The sequence below is a fragment of the Antechinus flavipes genome, chromosome 1, assembly GCF_016432865.1.
Source record: "Antechinus flavipes isolate AdamAnt ecotype Samford, QLD, Australia chromosome 1, AdamAnt_v2, whole genome shotgun sequence".
Lineage (NCBI taxonomy): Eukaryota > Metazoa > Chordata > Mammalia > Dasyuromorphia > Dasyuridae > Antechinus > Antechinus flavipes.
This window is the reverse complement of record NC_067398.1, coordinates 377,746,600-377,764,948: the sequence shown is the minus strand read 5'-3', so window position 1 is coordinate 377,764,948 and position 18,349 is coordinate 377,746,600. Positions and strand designations below refer to the sequence as shown.

At 35.2% G+C, this 18,349-nt stretch overlaps 1 protein-coding gene across 8 annotated transcripts in view; it reads left to right on the top strand.

Moving 5' to 3' along the window:
- The window catches only part of FHOD3 (formin homology 2 domain containing 3), a 652,613-nt gene that overhangs the window by 592,563 nt on the left and 41,701 nt on the right, over positions 1 to 18,349 (top strand). For all 8 annotated transcript variants that reach the window (XM_051969747.1, XM_051969754.1, XM_051969753.1 and 5 more), the window contains 4 exons: positions 3,050 to 3,232; positions 11,171 to 11,290; positions 12,023 to 12,184; positions 13,716 to 13,906. In XM_051969747.1, coding sequence (XP_051825707.1) covers positions 3,050 to 3,232; positions 11,171 to 11,290; positions 12,023 to 12,184; positions 13,716 to 13,906 — 656 coding nt within the window. The remainder of the gene's footprint in view (positions 1 to 3,049; positions 3,233 to 11,170; positions 11,291 to 12,022; positions 12,185 to 13,715; positions 13,907 to 18,349) is intronic.

The following is an 18,349-nucleotide window of genomic DNA, read 5'->3' as shown; positions in this document are numbered from 1 at the left end:
ACCCTTATTAGCATATATCTTAGTAGGAAACTAAATAGAATAAGAGAGTTGGGGTAAGAGGGGAGGAAAAAGAAACAAAATTTAAAAGGTAGATAGAAAGTTGCCAAAAACAAACTTAATTTAAACTCACAGAAGCATAAGATGTTTGAATTAGATCCAATTCTTAGTGGCCCTGTATGTGAAACTTAGCCTTCATCTTAGCCAAGGTGCAATCATTAGGCATTTTCTTTATATAACTAATTCAACCCCTGACCATTAAGGAGCAATATTTGCATTCTGCTTAGAAACAGAAGGAGTTGTTCCATTGTTTCTGAATCTCCAGAACTTACCAATACTTGAAACTTAAGTCTTGGCCCATAGTTTACCAAAGAGCAGAAACAAAAATTCTAAATATTCTAAAACTCTCCAAGAGCTTTCTTCAGCCTGTGCAGATGTCTTTAGCCCATGTTCACATTATAACCAAACGACTTTCATCCAAACCATTCTACCAGGTGTCAAGATGGTACAAGTAAAGTGTTTCATAATGTGGTTCGACAATAGCACAAAGAAAATCTATTAAATCATTTTTTCAGGGTGAACTCCTGAAACAAGTCCCACCTGCTAGCAACCTCACTGCTACTGAGGACTAGAACTAGAACATCCATATGAAAATCCATTTGATCATCTGGATGTTTTGACTACATATTGCCAAATATTCAATTTGTTAGAAACATCTGGGTGTTTGGACTAACTTTCCCATTTTTTATCCAGATGTTTGGTGCTATCTATATGCAGCCAAAGTATCTGTGTTTATTCATATAAATCCCAGAAATAAAGAGCAAAAAAAAAAAATGTGTGTGTATGTGTGTGTGTGCATGTGTGCACATATGCGCATGTATGTTGGGAACAGGAAAAGAGAATGTATAAAAGAAAAGCACTTGTAAAAAAGATATTTCATTTTGCCATGTAAAACATTGCTTTAGAAATGTCATTGAAGAATTTTTTTACATCCCTATAAAAGTGCTAACTTGAGCCAAATGACACAAAACAATGAGAATTCATAGATCAGTTCAAAAAATTATTCTTGTTCTGATACTATGCCCTCTCAATTTTTCTGTGAAATAAGTTAAAAAATATATAAAATTTCTTTGAATTCATAGTTGTGTCTTGATTTTTTGCAAACAATATTTATCATCCTTTTTAAGTTAACCAAGACTTGATATAGCTGAGTTTAATTGAGGTGGTTACATTTACCTTTTTTATCTCAAGATTTAAGTGGGCAAAATTGAAATAGGATTAGTTTGCAAATCTGTCTACAGGAATTCCAAAAAAAAGAAAAGAAAAGAAAAGAAAACTGCAAGAAGTTAAACATACATGAAGTAGAAATTTATTTATTGACAATAAATATATTTCCTAAATGAAAAGCATAAAAAACCCTATAAAGTGAATGTTCTTACTGTTATCTCTTTTTCCAAGCATGTCCTGATTTCTCTTTCCTTTTCCCCACATGTTTTTCCAGCCTTAGCTAGAACGCTGTCTATGTTCAGAACTATGGAAATCTTAGACAAACAGTGAGTGAGAGGAACATCAGGAACCATACAATCCTGTTGCTAGTCACAACTCCATTTCTGACTATGTGATAACTATGGGCAAATCACTACTTCCTCAGAATTGGGACCTAGATACTTTGATCTTTTTTAGTCATTTCAGTCATGTCATATTCTGTGTGATCCCATTTGAGATTTTCTTAGCAAAGACACTGGAGTGGTTTGCCACTTCCTTCTCCAGTTCACTTTATAATGAGGAAACTGAGGTAAATAGGGTTAAATGACTTATACAAGATCACACATCTAGTAAGTATCTGAGACCAGATTTGAACTCACAGCTTCATGATTCTTGACCTGGTTCTTTAACTACTGGACCGCTTCACTACTATTTACTCAGCTCCAAAGCTCTACTTCTAAGTTATTTAGGATCATTGTAAAACAAAAGTCAAAAAAAATGAAGAAATACTTGATCAAATACATATGTGTCCAGAGATATAACTATAGTAGGGTATTATAATAATGATTATTATTCATGTGTAAATTGGATTTAGGTGAGGAAGAGTTGCATGAAGTCGTCAGCCTCACTATCTCTCCTAAAGCCACCATTGTCCAGTAGCAGGACAGAGTCAAGTTGCCTGGTGATGGCTCGAATTGCAATGGATGACCTTGGTTTCTTCTGTATCTAACCAAGCTCTAACTGCTCCATAACACCTGTTTCACCTTCCTTCATGGCTGTTGAAACAAAGTGTTCTCATCTGTCCATTCTACCGGGGGGAAGTCTTTACATGTGTAGGTAGAACTTGAGGCTTTGTTCCCAGATTTCCAATCTACAGGGAGTGTGCTTTTCCCCTACATCTTGTGGGTAAATCCACCAGTCCTGTGACCAATGGGCACTTCTCTTCTCCCATGGGCATAGACCACCACCTGCTGCTAGTGGTGTCACAGCCTCCCTCTCCTGGGGCTCATCTTTTGTACCATTAGACCTTTCCCTTAGAAGCAGAAAGAGATTGAGTGCTCTTCTGGCATAGGTCCAATGCTGAAGAATTGACCACCAATCACCTGGGTGCTAACGCACTCTCAGTCAAACAATGTCAAGCTGCCAGACTTGGGAAGCCATACTATGCTCTTCATGCAAGTTGCCTTGACAGCTCCCTTCACCAATAGTTTTCTAAATTCTGCAGTTATAAGTTTGTATCCCTGATATCTGGTTCCCTACTCATGCTCTGGACAGTGGCCTGGGTTTTTTAGTTTGTGGTACCCTGGTTCAAGGTCTGAGTCCTCCTTCCACAAATGAATGTTCCCCAGGTATGAGAAATACTAGCTACAGAGGACTCTCTCTGTGTCTTCTCTATTGTTTCTCTGAAACGTGGATTACTAGAGCAACACGATACTGAAAATACATTTGTCAGGAAACACCATAAACAGTAAATGGATCTCCAGCTTCTAGGAGAATGAAAATAGAAGGCACTGTTGTTCCTGCCACACTATGAAATAGAAAATAGATTATTGTTTTCTCTTTCCAGAAAATTCTCACCATGATTCCCACTGAAGAGGAAAAACAAAAAATCCAAGAAGCACAAATGGCCAACCCAGATCTACCCCTCGGCAGCGCAGAGCAGTTTCTCCTCACACTTTCTTCCATCAGTGAACTGTCTGCCAGACTCCAACTTTGGGCTTTCAAAATGGACTATGAAGTCATTGAAAAGGTAAATAGTTAATGAAGGAAGGAAGAGGTCACATACAACCATTGTTCTTGAGAAATTAACTCTTTTCATGAGCAAGTAGGGGATTGTTATGTTTGAGACTTTGAATGGGTGAGTATGTTGACAAAATTTGAAAAATTATGTCCATTTTCTCAAGGACCAGACAGGAATCAACAATCCTCAATATTATATGCTCCAATGAGCCATGCTGAGCCATTCTGTATGATACTTAGCTATTGTTGTTGATACTGTTTCATTCCTTCTCCTTGGGAAGAAAGTGGATACAGGTACATCTTAAAAAAGATAACCATAATAATATAAGTAAAGGATTGGCAAACCATGGCCAACAAGCCTCTTTAAAATCATAAAAACTATTCTGAGCTTGCAAGCTATAAAAAAATAGGTGGCAGGCTGGGTAGGACAATCCTGGTCCAGATAGATAGAAATAAAGGTATAATCTAGAGAGAAAACTATGGAGACCGAAAATGAATTAAAGCATAATATTTTCATCCTTTTTTTGTTTTTTGTTTGCTTGGTTTTTTCCCTTTTGATCTGATTTTTCTTGCACAACATGACAAATTTGGAAACATGTTTCAAAGAATTGCACATATTTATGTCAGATTGCTTACTCTATTGAGGGGAGGGGAGAGAGGAAGAAAAATTTAGAACCCAAAGTTTTACAAAAATGAGTCCTGAAAATTAACTGTACATGTATTTGGAAAAATAAAATACTACTGAGGGAAAAAACTGAATACATAATTGGTCAATGTAATTCCTAATAAATGCTTTAATTAAAAAAAGAAATTAAGGCATAAAGGAAGATAGTGGCAATGAAAATATAGAAGTTGAGGGTCAGATTAAGAGAGATTTTGAAAATAATTTCTACAGTACTGATTGGTAATGAGAAAGATCAGAGAAAGAAAAGTCAAAGATTATAGGCATATTGAAAATTGGGTGAATACTCCCAAGGACAATAGAAATAGTGAAATCAGAAAGAGGGACTGGTTTTGGACACAATAACTATCAAGGTGGAAGATAGAACACTGAGGTAGAAATGTCCCATAAGCACTAAGAGATATGGATCTCAAACAGAAAAGACTGGTTAGGGAGATAGCAATAGATTTAGGAGTCATCTGAATAGAGATGGTAGTTAGAGGTAAGGAAGTGAATCAGAATGCCAAGTGAGAGAATGTAGAGATAAAATACAGAGACAAGGGATTGTAGGGAAACTAAGGAGCCAGTGAAGGAGATAGAGATAATGTTATAGAGAGGTAGAAGAGAATCAGGAAAAAATAGTGTATCTGAAGTCAAGAGTAGAAAGAATGTGGCCAACAATGACTAGAGGGGTCAAGAAGGTTGAAGTCTGAAGAAAAAAGCCCATCAGCCAATCTGCTCCCTAGTACCTAAGAAAAAGACAGGCAATCTAAAAAGGAAATTCTATGGGAGTGCCAACCTGCTTTGAGCACAGTTCCTACCACTGAGGGTGGAGCTCTGCCAAGCACACAGAACCTTCCTGTCCTTGGCCCCAGTCTTTAGAGAGATCAGCCCTACTATCAAAACCATAAAGACTGGAAAAGTTCCATGTTTTAGTGGTAAAACTGCCAAATATCTTCAGGCAAGAAGGAAGGGAGGGGAGAACTGCCAATGGTCAAGCTAGATAGAGTCTTTCTGAAAGAGAAGGCTGGAAGAATGATTATTGGTTTCAAATGCTGTTATTATTCACCTTAAAAAGGGAATGCTAAAATGTCCATCATGGCAACTCTTTCAATAAACAGAAGTTGATCTCCAGGGCTACTTCTATTTTTAAAATTCTGTATTCTATGCTCTCAAGCTGTATTTCACCACTGTCAGGAAACTGACCACAATTCTTTCATAAAGGCAAGTGAAGCACCTTATGAATTGGACACTTCTATCATTTGCTGCAAATCAACTTAGTCAATAATCCAATAATCAAAAGATCAACAACAGTCATACAACAATAAAAGTTACCTCATAAGAATAAGATGTGGAAGCATATTATATAGCAATTTTTCTTTAAAAAAATCAGGATGTTTTACCAAATTGCAAATTTAGAAGTATGATATGGCAACCACAAAGGCTAGTAGAAACTTGGGCTCTACTTAAAGGGTCATAGCTTCCAGGAAGAGGCAAGTGCTAGTCCTGCTGCTCTCATCAAACATCATTCTGGGTATTGTGTTCAGTTGTGGAAGCCATGGTTTAACAAGGACACTGAGAGGCTCGAGAAGGTATAGAAATTAGCAGCTAAGATGGTGAATGCTCTTGAGGCCATGTCATATGAGGAACATTTTAAGGAAGTGGTCATATTTAATTTGGAAAAGAGAAGATTCAAGTGAGACTGGATGATGGCTATTGTCAAAAATTTGAAGAGCTATAACCTGGAGAAAAGACTGTACCTCTTCCATTTATCCTCAGTGATGAAAAGTTGCAAAGAGAGCAAGGAATCTAGACCTGATGTCAGGAAAAACTTTGTAATAATTAAAACTATGCCAAAGTATAATGGGCTGCCTTGAGACATACATGGTTCCTTTTCTCTAGAGGTCTTAAAACAGAGGCTGAATGATCACTTGTTGGTTATATTATCACTTGTTGGGTATGTAACTCCTAATAAATGCTTTAATTTAAAAAAAGAAATTAAGGAAATAAAAAGTTTTTTCATGTGTGGGTAAGACTAATCACTAAGATTCCTTCCAACTCTCAAGTTTTGTGATTCTATAAAACATTTATTGAATTCTTATCATGGGTTTATTATGTGTTTAGCAGGATGCCAAGTCTAAGATATGGGCCCTTTCTATTTAGTGATACTATCTTATTGGGAAGAAATGGCACATTTTAGTAAGATATCCAACACATATGCACATACAATTAGTTAATAATGCATAGAAAGCACGGGATGACCAGGAACAGATGATAAATTTCCAAGGAGTTCCAAAGAAGGAGAAAACATTGTAAATGGGGGAGATCAGGATATACTTATTATTGAAGGTAAGATTTAAGATATGAAAATAAGATTTAGATAAGAATATAAGAGCTCAAACCAAGCATGGGGGTGAACAAAAGGGCAAAGATTATGCATGCTTGAGAGATAGTGTGGGTATACCAATTAAACTGGTCTGATTAAAACAGGGGGTTTAAGCCATCCCCCAAGTCTGAAATGCAAATATTCTATACTTCCACTTTTTAGCTTAACTCATATACCTTTTTCCTCCATTCTCTATCCCATCTGTTCCCCTGGTGAAGGGATTCTCTAGTTCATTCATTTAGTAGACTTTGTCTAGATCCCTCCTTTACCTTCATCACACTGATACGTGGCATATTCAAAAAGAGAAAGCAATCAAGTGTCAACTATACAGAGAGATCAAGAAGCATCACCAAGGAAAAGCCATTAAAATTGGTCATTAAAAAATAGCTTATGACTTGGGAATGGCAATTTCAGTTGAATGATGTAGCAAGAGGCCAGATTGCAGAGGGTATTAAAGAGTGAAGGAAAAGCAAGCAGAGGAACTTAAGCTATATGGTTTTCTCAAATAGTTTAGACAATGAGGAGAGATAACAACCAATATATTTGGGATTGAATGAAAGATTTTTTTTCATAATGAGGAAGACGTAGGCATATTTATAGATAATAAGAAGTAGTTAGAAGATGGAGAGAAATTAAAAAATAAGAGAGTGAGGATGATAGTATAGGCAATTTTCTAGAGAAGTTTGAATGGAATGAAGGCAAAAACAACAACGTATGGTATTTTGCTATATAGATGTCATATTCCCCTCTCAGGGCAATATAAATTCCTGGAGGGCCAATTGTCTTTTTTTTTAATGGTTATAGCTAGGAAAGTACATTATATCTAAATGAATCCTTGATAAATGTTCACTGTTGTTGAATTTGTATTGCTATCCCATGAAATATGACATTATGCACAAAGGTCCAGATTTTAAAGGGCCTTGATCACCAGACCTAAAAAAAGAAAAAAAGAAAAGAAAAGAAACAAAAAATAGCTTTATTCAGTAGACAGTGAAGAACCTTTGAAGATTATTAAGTGGAGAAATAAAATTATGAAATCTGGCATCACAGGAAGGATGGACTTAAAAGGAAATATTAGAAATAAGGACACCAGTTAGGACTAAGTAGTTATATCAGTTCAGATGAAAACAGACATGAGTCTAGTCCTGAATCTTCCATTTAAATCATCCTCTAGAAAAAGAACTGAAGGTCCAAGGAAATAAATAAATGACTAGGTCAGTGTCACACAACTACTTTGTGGCAGACCCAAGGCCAGGTTCAGCTTTTCTGACCCCACATCCAACATTCCTTCCAGTATATGATGCAAATTCTCAAATGCACAAGGGAGCCTCAAGGCTGTAATTACTCTTTGCAGATGCAGTCTACAGCAAACATATGCTTAAGCAAATATAAATCCAAGTGGCTTTATCTGTAAACACCATCCTCCCTGTCCACTGTAAAAGTAGTTATCCATTCCAGTGATATTCTACAGGAACAAAACCATTTTGATGTCTCCTTTTGCTTGTTAAAAGTGGATTCTTCCTTTAATCCCTCTGGGTCATTTTAATGTAATTAATTTACATAAAAATGTATCTGTCCTGATCCCAAAAACCTGGAAACCTTATGGCAAACTGGTGTAGAATGGAGCTTGCCAAAGAGTTTTTAGTCTGATAGCTATTGTCAAAGCACAGCCCTGTGGTCCATTCCTCCCTTTGGCACACAGGGCTGTTGGGGGGAAGGGAAGAGGAGCAGTAAGGGTGACTCCAGGAAATGACATAAGAATATTCCTTAGGCTTGGATATTGCAGGTGTAGGGAGCTCTAATCACAGCTGGTTTGTGCAAGGCCCTGGACTTCCTCTCTTGAGTAGGCAACAACTCCAATACAGTAGAAATTGGGATTGTCTGATGAACATAAATAAATACTTGAAAATCCAGCCCAGTTTTCGTCACAATTCTACATAAATTTATGGAATTGGGCCAGTCTTAAGCATAAGCAGAGTACAGTGCTATCTTAAAAATTGGTATTTGAGTGGCACTGCTCTTTGCAACATATCTCCACACTCCAGCATGTCAGTTCCCAGAGGTTTACCATTGGTCAGATCACATCTAAAGTTTTATGCTCCGGTCTGGATGGTATATTTCAATCAGTCAATCAATGAATATTTATTAAGTGTCTTGTCTGTACCAAGCATTGGGCTAGATGCTAGGGATATGAAGTTTAAAAAAGAAAAGAAAAGAAAGTCTCTGCCCCCCAAAAGCTTATATTCTTTCTTCATTCTGTCTTGTGCATAGTTGTGTAAAGAACAGTTGAAGTTGCTTCAGTTGAAGGTACTATGGGGAATAAAAAGATTTAGGGAAAATACAATGGTTATCCTTAATTCATAAGGAAGAGGAAATAAACATTCTGCATAGATCCAAAGAATAAAACCAGGACCAGTGGTAGAAGTTTCAGAGGTAGGTTTTCACTTTGTGGAAGGAAAGGTTAACCTAACAGATATAATCAAACAGAAATACTGAACTCTGTCACCAGAATTGTTCAATCTGGAATTAGAGAAGCCTGTCTAAGGGATATTATAGAAGAAATTGTTATTTAAGGTGGGAAGTTAGACTCAATAGCTACTAAGGAACCATGTATCTCTAAAATTGAAGAAAACATTGTCCTTGCAAGCCTACTTATAGCAATAATATATTTACCAAATACTTGTTATAGATAGATAAGATTTCATTTCAGTCTATTTCCCATCTGAATTATCACATTTAAATAATTTCTTGGAGAGGAGTGGAGCCTGCTAAGGCATTGACTTGTCATGTCATTGGTGTTGGAAACTCTGGATGAGATAACTCCCTCTACCAATATAGATCTGTTTCTTTCATAGATTGAGTTATGTTTAGGGCACTGAGAGCTTATTTGGTCAGGATCTTACAATTAGTATGTGTCAGAAGTAGAGCCTTTTTTTGACTCCAAGAGAAAATTCTATATCCATTAATTCAATTTCTCAGTCTACTTAGTTCTTATGACCTACTTTTCCATTTCATTTTAGCCACATACAGAAGTAAATATGCTCTTACTTTTGTCTCAGTTACAAATATTCTTCTTCTATGTTCATTAACTATAAAATTGCTTTTTCTGATCATAATATTTTATTATTCCATATTTCCCTTTGTTTCAGGACCCCTAGATCTATTGTTCACTCTCACTCTAATCTCTACTCTAATCTTGTACTTTCCCAGACCATTGCCTCTTCACTTGCACTCTCTTCTTTTGTCAATCTTGACTCCTTGTTGAATCAATTCAATTCTACACTATGCTATAATCTCAAGTCCTATTTTCTCTTGTCTTATCACCAGTCACACTTTATCAAAACTAAACTCTAGACTTCTTAGCCAAACAACTACTTGGTTATTTTGTTACTCCCCATGAGCTGTGGATAAGCCCCACTGGAAAAAATCACAATATGGTGTTTACTGAGTTCACTACAAATTTATGTAATTTCAGCAAGAACCTCACTACTTATGTATTGTATGTAATGTGATTCTTCAACTCCTCTCTCACCACAGGAATAGTTCCAAACCTACTTGTTTCCCTTAAAATTTCCCACAGCTTCTCTTCTCTTAATCTTCAAACATTTCAGGCTTAACATGTTTAAAAGACAATTTAATATCTTTCTTCCCAAATCTTCTCTTCTTTCAAATTTCTTCACTGATGTCTAGGGCATGACCATCCTTCCAGCTTTGCAATCCTATTGTCATCCCAATAGGTAACATTTGAATCTTAAAAGGAAGCCTTAAACTTATTCAGTCTTAAACTCTATTCCAATCAATTGTTAAATCTTGTCATTTCTATCTTGAAAACATTTAGAGATCTTTTGTCCACTGACACAGCCATTACCCTTGTTCAGACCCTCATCCTTTCTTGCAATATCCTAATTTTTCTCCATAACTCACATCTCTTCTACTTCATTCTGGACTTCACTCAGCTGCCAAAGTATTTTTTAAATATTACGCATACACTTACACTCAATAAACTCCAGTGGATCTTTACTTCATCTAAGAGCAAATAAAAACCTTTTTTTTTTTTTTTTTTTTGCATTCAAAGCTCTTTAGAGCCTATTCCTTCTTATTCCATATATACATACACAAATCAGGACATAACAGCCTACTTTCTCTTTCTCAAATGTGATGCTCCAACCTCTATCTCCATGCCTTTGTACTGTCTGTTCCTTATTCCTGGATTGTTCCTCGTAACTTTTTAAGCTCCACATTTTAAAATACCCGGCTTCCTTTTAAGATTCAAATGTTACCTTTTCCAGGAGATCTTTCTAGGCCTCCCAAATTGACCTTTCCCTCTAAGATTGCCTTACATGTACTTGTATGTAGCTTGTGCATATTTAGTTGTATATTTAATTGTTTATAGTTGTCTTCCCTACTAGCATATGAACTCCTTGAGAAAGAGCCTGTTTTCTCATTTCTTTGTATCCCAAGAGCTTAGCACAGTCCTTGACACCAAGTAAACCCTTAACTAATGCATATTTACTAATTGATTAAAGGATTTAAATTAGTGAGTTTTACTTAAAGCAAACATGCTTGGATCATCTAACAAAGAATAGGGAAGCATAGATCCCAAAGCTAGGGAAAAAAAGTGTCGAGGAAAAGGATCAAAATAAATTAAAGGATTAGGCGTAAAGAAATAAAAAGAGAGCAAGAAAGAGAAAAGGAGGGGGAAAATTATGAGCGTTGAAGAATAATCTAATGTTGATCCTATAATTGAGTTAGTTGTCTGTGATTATGAAGGGGCTAAAAATCATTATGGATATTATGGATGATGTCTGCTAATAATAATAGATAACAGTAAAAATAATAATAGAAAATAGAAATGTTATGCATGTATTCTACTTTCTTATCCTTTTATTTTTTACTGGCAGGAGGTGGCTGAACCACTTTTGGACTTGAAGGAAGGAATAGATCAATTGGAAAATAATAAAACCCTGGGCTTCATTTTGTCTACTTTGTTAGCCATTGGTAACTTCCTCAATGGTTCTAACGTAAGCATCTTATCATCTCCCTGTTTTCTTGGTAGTAGGAATATTTGTTAAAAAAAGTTGCAGCTAGATTTCTCATAACATTCCATTTAACAAAAACTCTCCATCATTATTCGGGGAAATATGGGAGAAATGTTATCCTGAAAACACATGCTTCTTAGAACCACTGCTTCTAATGTAGATCTGAAGCTTTTATGTCAATATATCATCTTGGGGAAAATGTGCAGATTTTTTCTTAATGCATATTATTACTGTCAAAGAGTCATCTCTAGTGTCTTTCTCTTTTCAATTTTTTCTATACTGCATGTTCAAAAAATATTTATGTTTACAGAAGAGCCTAACATTTTAAATTAATTTTAAAAAATAATAAATGGAAAGAGGTAAAAGAAAAGTTTAAAATTGAAGGGAGGATGGAGAGAAAGAGTTCAACAGGTTTCTGAGTAGTAGAGAACTTGAGGGAAGTCATCATGCATTGAAGGAGAATACTGGGGATGAAACTAGGTCATCAAAGGCATAATTAATTTGCCCTGCACCAAAAGCCTTTGGTGAAGAGATAATGGGGAATTGAAAGAAACCTGGTATGGTAGAATGGTCCTCCCTGTAATGCCTAAAGGTTTAACAGAAGAGATCTTTAAACCAGACACAGTTTCCCAGTATAGCTTATGTTCTCTTTAGGAGACAGAGTAAAACAAAACAGGTTTAAACTTATTCCCTTTTTCTTTTCTTGCCAAACAGGCCAAAGCATTTGAGTTGAGCTACCTCGAGAAGGTTCCAGAGGTCAAAGACACTGTGCACAAACAGTCCCTTCTTCACCATGTGTGCACAATGGTGGTGGAAAATTTCCCAGACAGTACAGATCTATATTCCGAGATTGGGGCCATCACTAGGTCAGCCAAGGTACGTCTGTGAACAATGAAGAAAAGTCTTGCCTTTGCTGCAGATGTTGGATCTTTAACAGTTTTCTCCAGAACAGCTTTCAGTCTGCCTGCTGTAGTGCCTATTATGAAAATGACTTCCTGTTGTATTGTTCTTAATGAACTTTAAAGGCATTTCTTTTACCTCTCTTATCTCTTCCTTAGCTCACTGTTTCCCACTGGATCTTTAAAACAATCATGCTACCCTTTCCTAAATTTTACTTGGCGTCTTGGCACAATAACAATTCTTTGAAAAATCTGGAGTTTAATTTTTCATAAACAAAATAAATTGTCATATCCTTGATTCGTCCTTCATTGGCTCAGACTATGATCCATCCATGCTGAACCATCCTGTTTGAGCCTTATCCATAACAAGAATCTCCATAAGTTCATCATAAGAGGAAAGGAATGGGAGGCTGGGACAGCCAGTGAGCCTAAGATCCTCCTTGATTTCTCCTGAAATCAAGAAAGTACTAGTAGAGCACTCTGACAATTCATCCATTATCCCTCACTCTTGTCATGTGACCAATCCATCTTCTCTTCCTACCATACATTTTCCAGATGGCATCTTTTAGGTCCTGTTCTTCTTCCAAATTTCTCATGAGGAATCCTAAAGTTTTGTAAATTGGTTCTCCTCAAGGTTCATCCCAAACACAGGAATTTGTCCTAGGACATAAAAATAAAAAGGAGTAGTTATATTCTCTCATCTTCCCTTTCCCCATACCCCTTAAATTCCAAACCCCTTGGGAATAAGAAAATATCGGGTTCATGGAGTTTGGGATCTGAAAGCAGCAGGCCTTTATAGAATAGAGTCATTAGAATGAAGTGTTCCATGAAGGAGGAGAGAAAAGGAAGAAAATAGAAAAGGGAAGAGGATAAAAAGAGAGATTTGTTTTCTTTTTGAACACCCAAGTTTTTTATTTTCCTATTGCCTTTAGAGTTTGCAAATGGTAACTCTTAGCTTGCTGCTGGACATTAGTACAAACATATTATGCTTTTTTATGGTTATCTTTGCATCAGTCTGTTTAAAACAAATGAGATAATATACTAAAGTATTTTGCAAACCTTAAGTGCCATATGAATATGAATTTCAAATGATTACCCATTTTAACCTTTATTTAGTGAAATGTCATTTTAAAAGAAGAAGAGATTATCTTGCTCAGCTCTATGTAGAAGAGTCTCTAACCAGATACCTTGTCCCTTCATCTTGCTGTGCAAAGTTTGAATTTTGGTAATATTTCTTTCCAGATATGACAGAAAAAGATAACTCCATTCTCTACGTTTCACTTGGAAAGTAATTTTACAGCCAGTTGCCTATGTCAATGTGCATATGAATGATTTTCAATGTGCTTATTATTCCAAGCATTAATCAAAAAATTTTGTTGTTGTTGTTTTAATTTTTTGACTCTTTATTGGACTTTATAGCTCAAATGGCTCATTTACAGATTTGGTGATCATTTGTTCCAAAGACTTGATTAATGTTAAAAAAAATATATATCCTCCCTTTTTTTCAGGTTGACTTTGATCAACTTCAAGACAACTTGTGTCAGATGGAACGAAGATGCAAAGCATCATGGGATCACCTGAAGGCAATTGCTAAACATGAAATGAAACCAGTTCTAAAGCAAAGAATGTCTGAGTTTCTGAAAGACTGTGCAGAAAGAATTATAATTCTGAAGATTGTTCACAGAAGAATAATTAATAGGTAAAGGGGTTGAAACATCAACATATTGATAGTTTGAAAATACTCTTTAAAGTATAATGTGGTAAATAAGATTATTAGAATTTGTGTTGAAAATTCAAGATAAGAAGTGCTTATTTGTCCTGGATATCAGTCATTCCCCTGCACAATAGATTTCTTCTGAAGAAAATAATCACATTACTTCATAAATTCAAAGGAATTTATTGTTAAAGTGGTACCTGGAACCTCCAGTGCAAATAGAATCTTGACTAGAGTTTCTCTATCCTGGGGATTCCCTTCTCCTGAAGAGCAGAAGGGATTTCCAGCTTCTTAGCTAATAGTTCCACCTCTCGGGTCGGTCACTATGGCCTACATTCTGTCTCTGGGGGACAATAACAAAGGCAGAATTCCTAAGTCTTTCAAAGTTGTTTGTCTTTACAGTATTGCTTTTAATTTCTATAATTTGTTCTACTGATTCTGGTTACTACAGTCTGGATCATACAAGTCCTTAGAGCGTTATCTGAAAATATCCCCTTCGTTATATCTTATAGCACGATAGTATTCCATTATGTTAATATAGTATAATTTGTTCAGCTATTCCCCAATTGATGGGCATCCCTTACTTTCCAGATTGATGATGAAATATATTATCCACATCTTTTCAGAATAAGAGACAGGCTTTATATATGTTGGACATGGGTCTTAAAGAGATTTTCTTTTTTTTCAGGGAGAGAGTATTTAAGGGAAAAGAAAATAAATGCTTGTTACTTGAAAAAAATAAAATTTTGAAAGGTTGAAAAAAGAAAAAGGACAGAACTGGCAGGATACTTGGTTTCATGATCCATTTCAGTTGAATAGTAGATCACTTTATTCTTTACTAGTAAAAGTGTGATATTATATACATTATCTTGCTCAGCTCTGTGTGGAAAAGTCTCTGACCAGATACTTTGTTCCTTCATCTTGCTGTGCAAAGTTTGAGTTTTGGTAATATTTCTTTCCAGATATGACAGAAAAAGATAACTCCATTCCCTAGGTTTCACTTAGAAAGTAATTGAGCAGAAATGGAGGTTTTGACATCTAATCCACTCCCTCATTTTACAGATGAGGAAACTGAGGTTCTAGGAAATTAAGTAAGTCATGAAGTACTTAAAAGTAGGTTAATGGTAGAGCAATCTTAGCAGAGATCAAACGACTTTGTCATGTAGACAACACGCACAACTCATTTTTTCCTTAGGGGAAAAGGGCATGTTATAGGAGTATAATTTCACAGAGTATATAATTAGATAGAAACATCATACATTTAATGTGACGCCATATGTTTTAAATTAGTGATTCTCAAAGCAGCAACTAACGTGACTTAGAAGTATCTATGTGTATATAAATGAGGTTTTCAGTATGGAGATCAAGTTTCCAGTATCACTAAAATGAACTTTAAAGGAAAGACAAAGACTATATGGTTTGGATTATTTTTTTTCCATGAACAAAGTAATCTGAGAGAGACATGAACAGAGAGACTGAAAGAGACAGACAGATACCAGGTTATAGAGCAATTATTAACTTTACCAAATACTTAATATACCTTATCTTTTGAACTACATTTTTAGCATTTGATGGCTTCCATATACATTATATCATTTTATCTTTACAATATCCTATGAGATGGTCTGTGAAGGTATTTCATTTATAGATGAAAAAATGGAATATTAAGATCATAGAACTAATAAGAATTAAAACTTGAAGGAACATCTCCTGACTCTTATTCTTTGCCTCTTTAAAATCATGCTGGCTTCTTGATTTTACACAAACATTCACCAGATTGACTTCATTTCACTCCAACCATAAACTCTACCAGATTCTGTGTTAGATGCCTAGGATAAAAAGATACAAACAAAACAGCTCCTGCCTTCAAGGAGCTTAAATTCTATTAGAAAGTTAAAGCATGTATTCTTTTAAGTTCTTGACTTGCCTGGTACATTTAAAGTATTGGTAACTGTCACCCCCCAAAAAACTTTTACAATCAACTCCTTAAGAACATATCTCTTCCTAACAGAGAGGTACTCCTGCATGTCCTATATGTATGCCTGGGTGTATATATGTATAAATGCATGCATATATGTACATGTGCATGTGCATATATGTGAAAAGTGAAATTGTGTTTTAAAATCCTTAAATATAATAATAGTTAGAATTAAAATAAAATTAAAAGTTTTTTATTTATAAATAGCAATATAGTTATATAGTTCTTTCCCTTCATTCCCTCAATATATTTCTTTTCTCCATCAATCTTATCCTGTGTTCCGATGAATAACAACTGGGCAGAATACAAAGATTCCATAAAAAATAAGACTGTAGGTGACCCTACGTTAGGGAGGAGGATAGTCCTGGATTTTGACTTCCTGTCCTTACTGGTACATCAATCAAAATGTCCCTCATCAACATGATTTCCATCCTACAGGGGTATTATCACCTCTTTCTTATCTTTTTCATCCTCATTGAAAGTAATATTTGCTTTTTATTTTATTACACAGTTAAACCTAATGAATTCAGGCTCCAGTATTAAAAATATATAAATATTTAAACAAAGGGCGGGAAGGGGAAATGAATAAGCATTTATATGGAGTCTACTATTTATTTTATTATTCTATTATATAATAATGTTATATGTAATATATATAAAATTATATAACAATGTTAATATTAAAATATTAAAATTATAATAAAATATTATATATATATAATATAATAAATATATATTTATAAAGCCAAGCACTTTGCTAAACACTTTGGAAATGTTATTCCAATATTTGGAAATATTGGAAATATGAGATAATATTTCACTTGAATCTCAAAAACCCCGTGAAGCATCTTCTCTTATTATCTCTATGTTATAATTTAAGAAACTAAGGCAAACAGGGTAAAATGACTTACCTATGTTTGCACAACTAATAAGTCAGATCTTCCCGAATAAAGACCCTGTACTCCATCTACCATACCACCTAACTGCCAAGAGCTAAATTAGTTTATCTGTCTATTACCTAGAAGAATGTTTAATCTTAAAGATTCACCTTAAAACACTAAAGAATTACCATTTACTGAAAACTGTTGTGCTAATTGCTAATTATTTCTTTTTGTTAAAGTAGGTTCCCTAAAGGTCTCTATTTTTTAGCCAGTTTCCAATCACTCTATAAATTGATTCCCAAAATGCTTTTTGAGTACTTAGGGTTCCATTCTGGGAATCAAAGGAGATACATGGATATATATTGAGGATCTGGTTGGAAAGTCAGGTTGGAGTCAGATTGTAGAGGGATTTGAGACTATAATCAATAAGCAAACTTAAAAAATTTTCAATTTGGAAGGCCAATCTGAACTGATTTGCTATATGGAATGGATTAAAGGGATGAAAAACTGGAGAGCAATTTATAAGGCTATTGTAATTATTTCAATAAGAAATGATGAGAGTCTAAATTCAAGTAATGGTATGAATAATAGAAAGGAGACAATAGATGTTAAAGGTATTAGAGAAAGAGAATTTATAAAAACATTCAAGGGAGGGGTTGCTTTTATTTTGTTATTTATCCTCCATTCCTGGAGAAGACCATAGCATCAGGGAGGTGATGCCATGGCTTACAAATGAATTGGATTTAAGTGAAGCAGGGCTGTGTATATTCACCAGCTCACTCTCTTCTCTGGAGCCATCTGAGGTCAGTGGCTAGATCAGTATGATTAGAGATGACCTCTGATGCAACGGAAGACTTTGGCCTTTTTAAGCAAAGGTCTTTCCCAGGTTTCAGTTTGACTGAGACAACACATATTCAGTAATTAAAGGTATGTAAGAAATGAGGCAAAAAATGATCTCTTTTACCTAGTTAAGAAAAAACTTCAATTTGGGAGGGGAAGACACTTAGGTTTTCTGGCCAACACAGAAATAATTGCTATTTATTTCACTCTGAGCAATCAGGGCCCAAACTATAAGCCCACAAGTTTGGACTGAGACCTATTGTTGGTGAATAAATAAGAGGCAGAGAAATATGGGTTTATATATCAAGTAAAGTTTACATACACAAGGTCCTTAAAAAAGAAACATAGCCCTTAAATCCCAAGATATCTTTTGAGTGTCTGTGATCAAATTTTACACTACCCTCACAGGTATACCTTATGTGGACAGAGGATGTAGGAGAAGGAAAAGAGAAGAGTATTAGATGACACAGAGATTTCTAGTACTGGTGACTGGTAGAAAAGTAGCATTATTAACAGAAATAAGGGAACTAGAAGGAAAAGTTAGACTTAGGAGATAAGAAGATAAGTTCAATTTTAGTTAAACCTCTCTATTAAATATTTAGAATGAATCCTGACTCTCTGGAGGTCAATCAGGGCTCACCCCAAAGAACACCTAAGGGATGAATTTTTCCTTTTTTTTTTTTAATGAGGCAGTTGGGGTTAAGTGACTTGCTCAGGATCATACAGCTA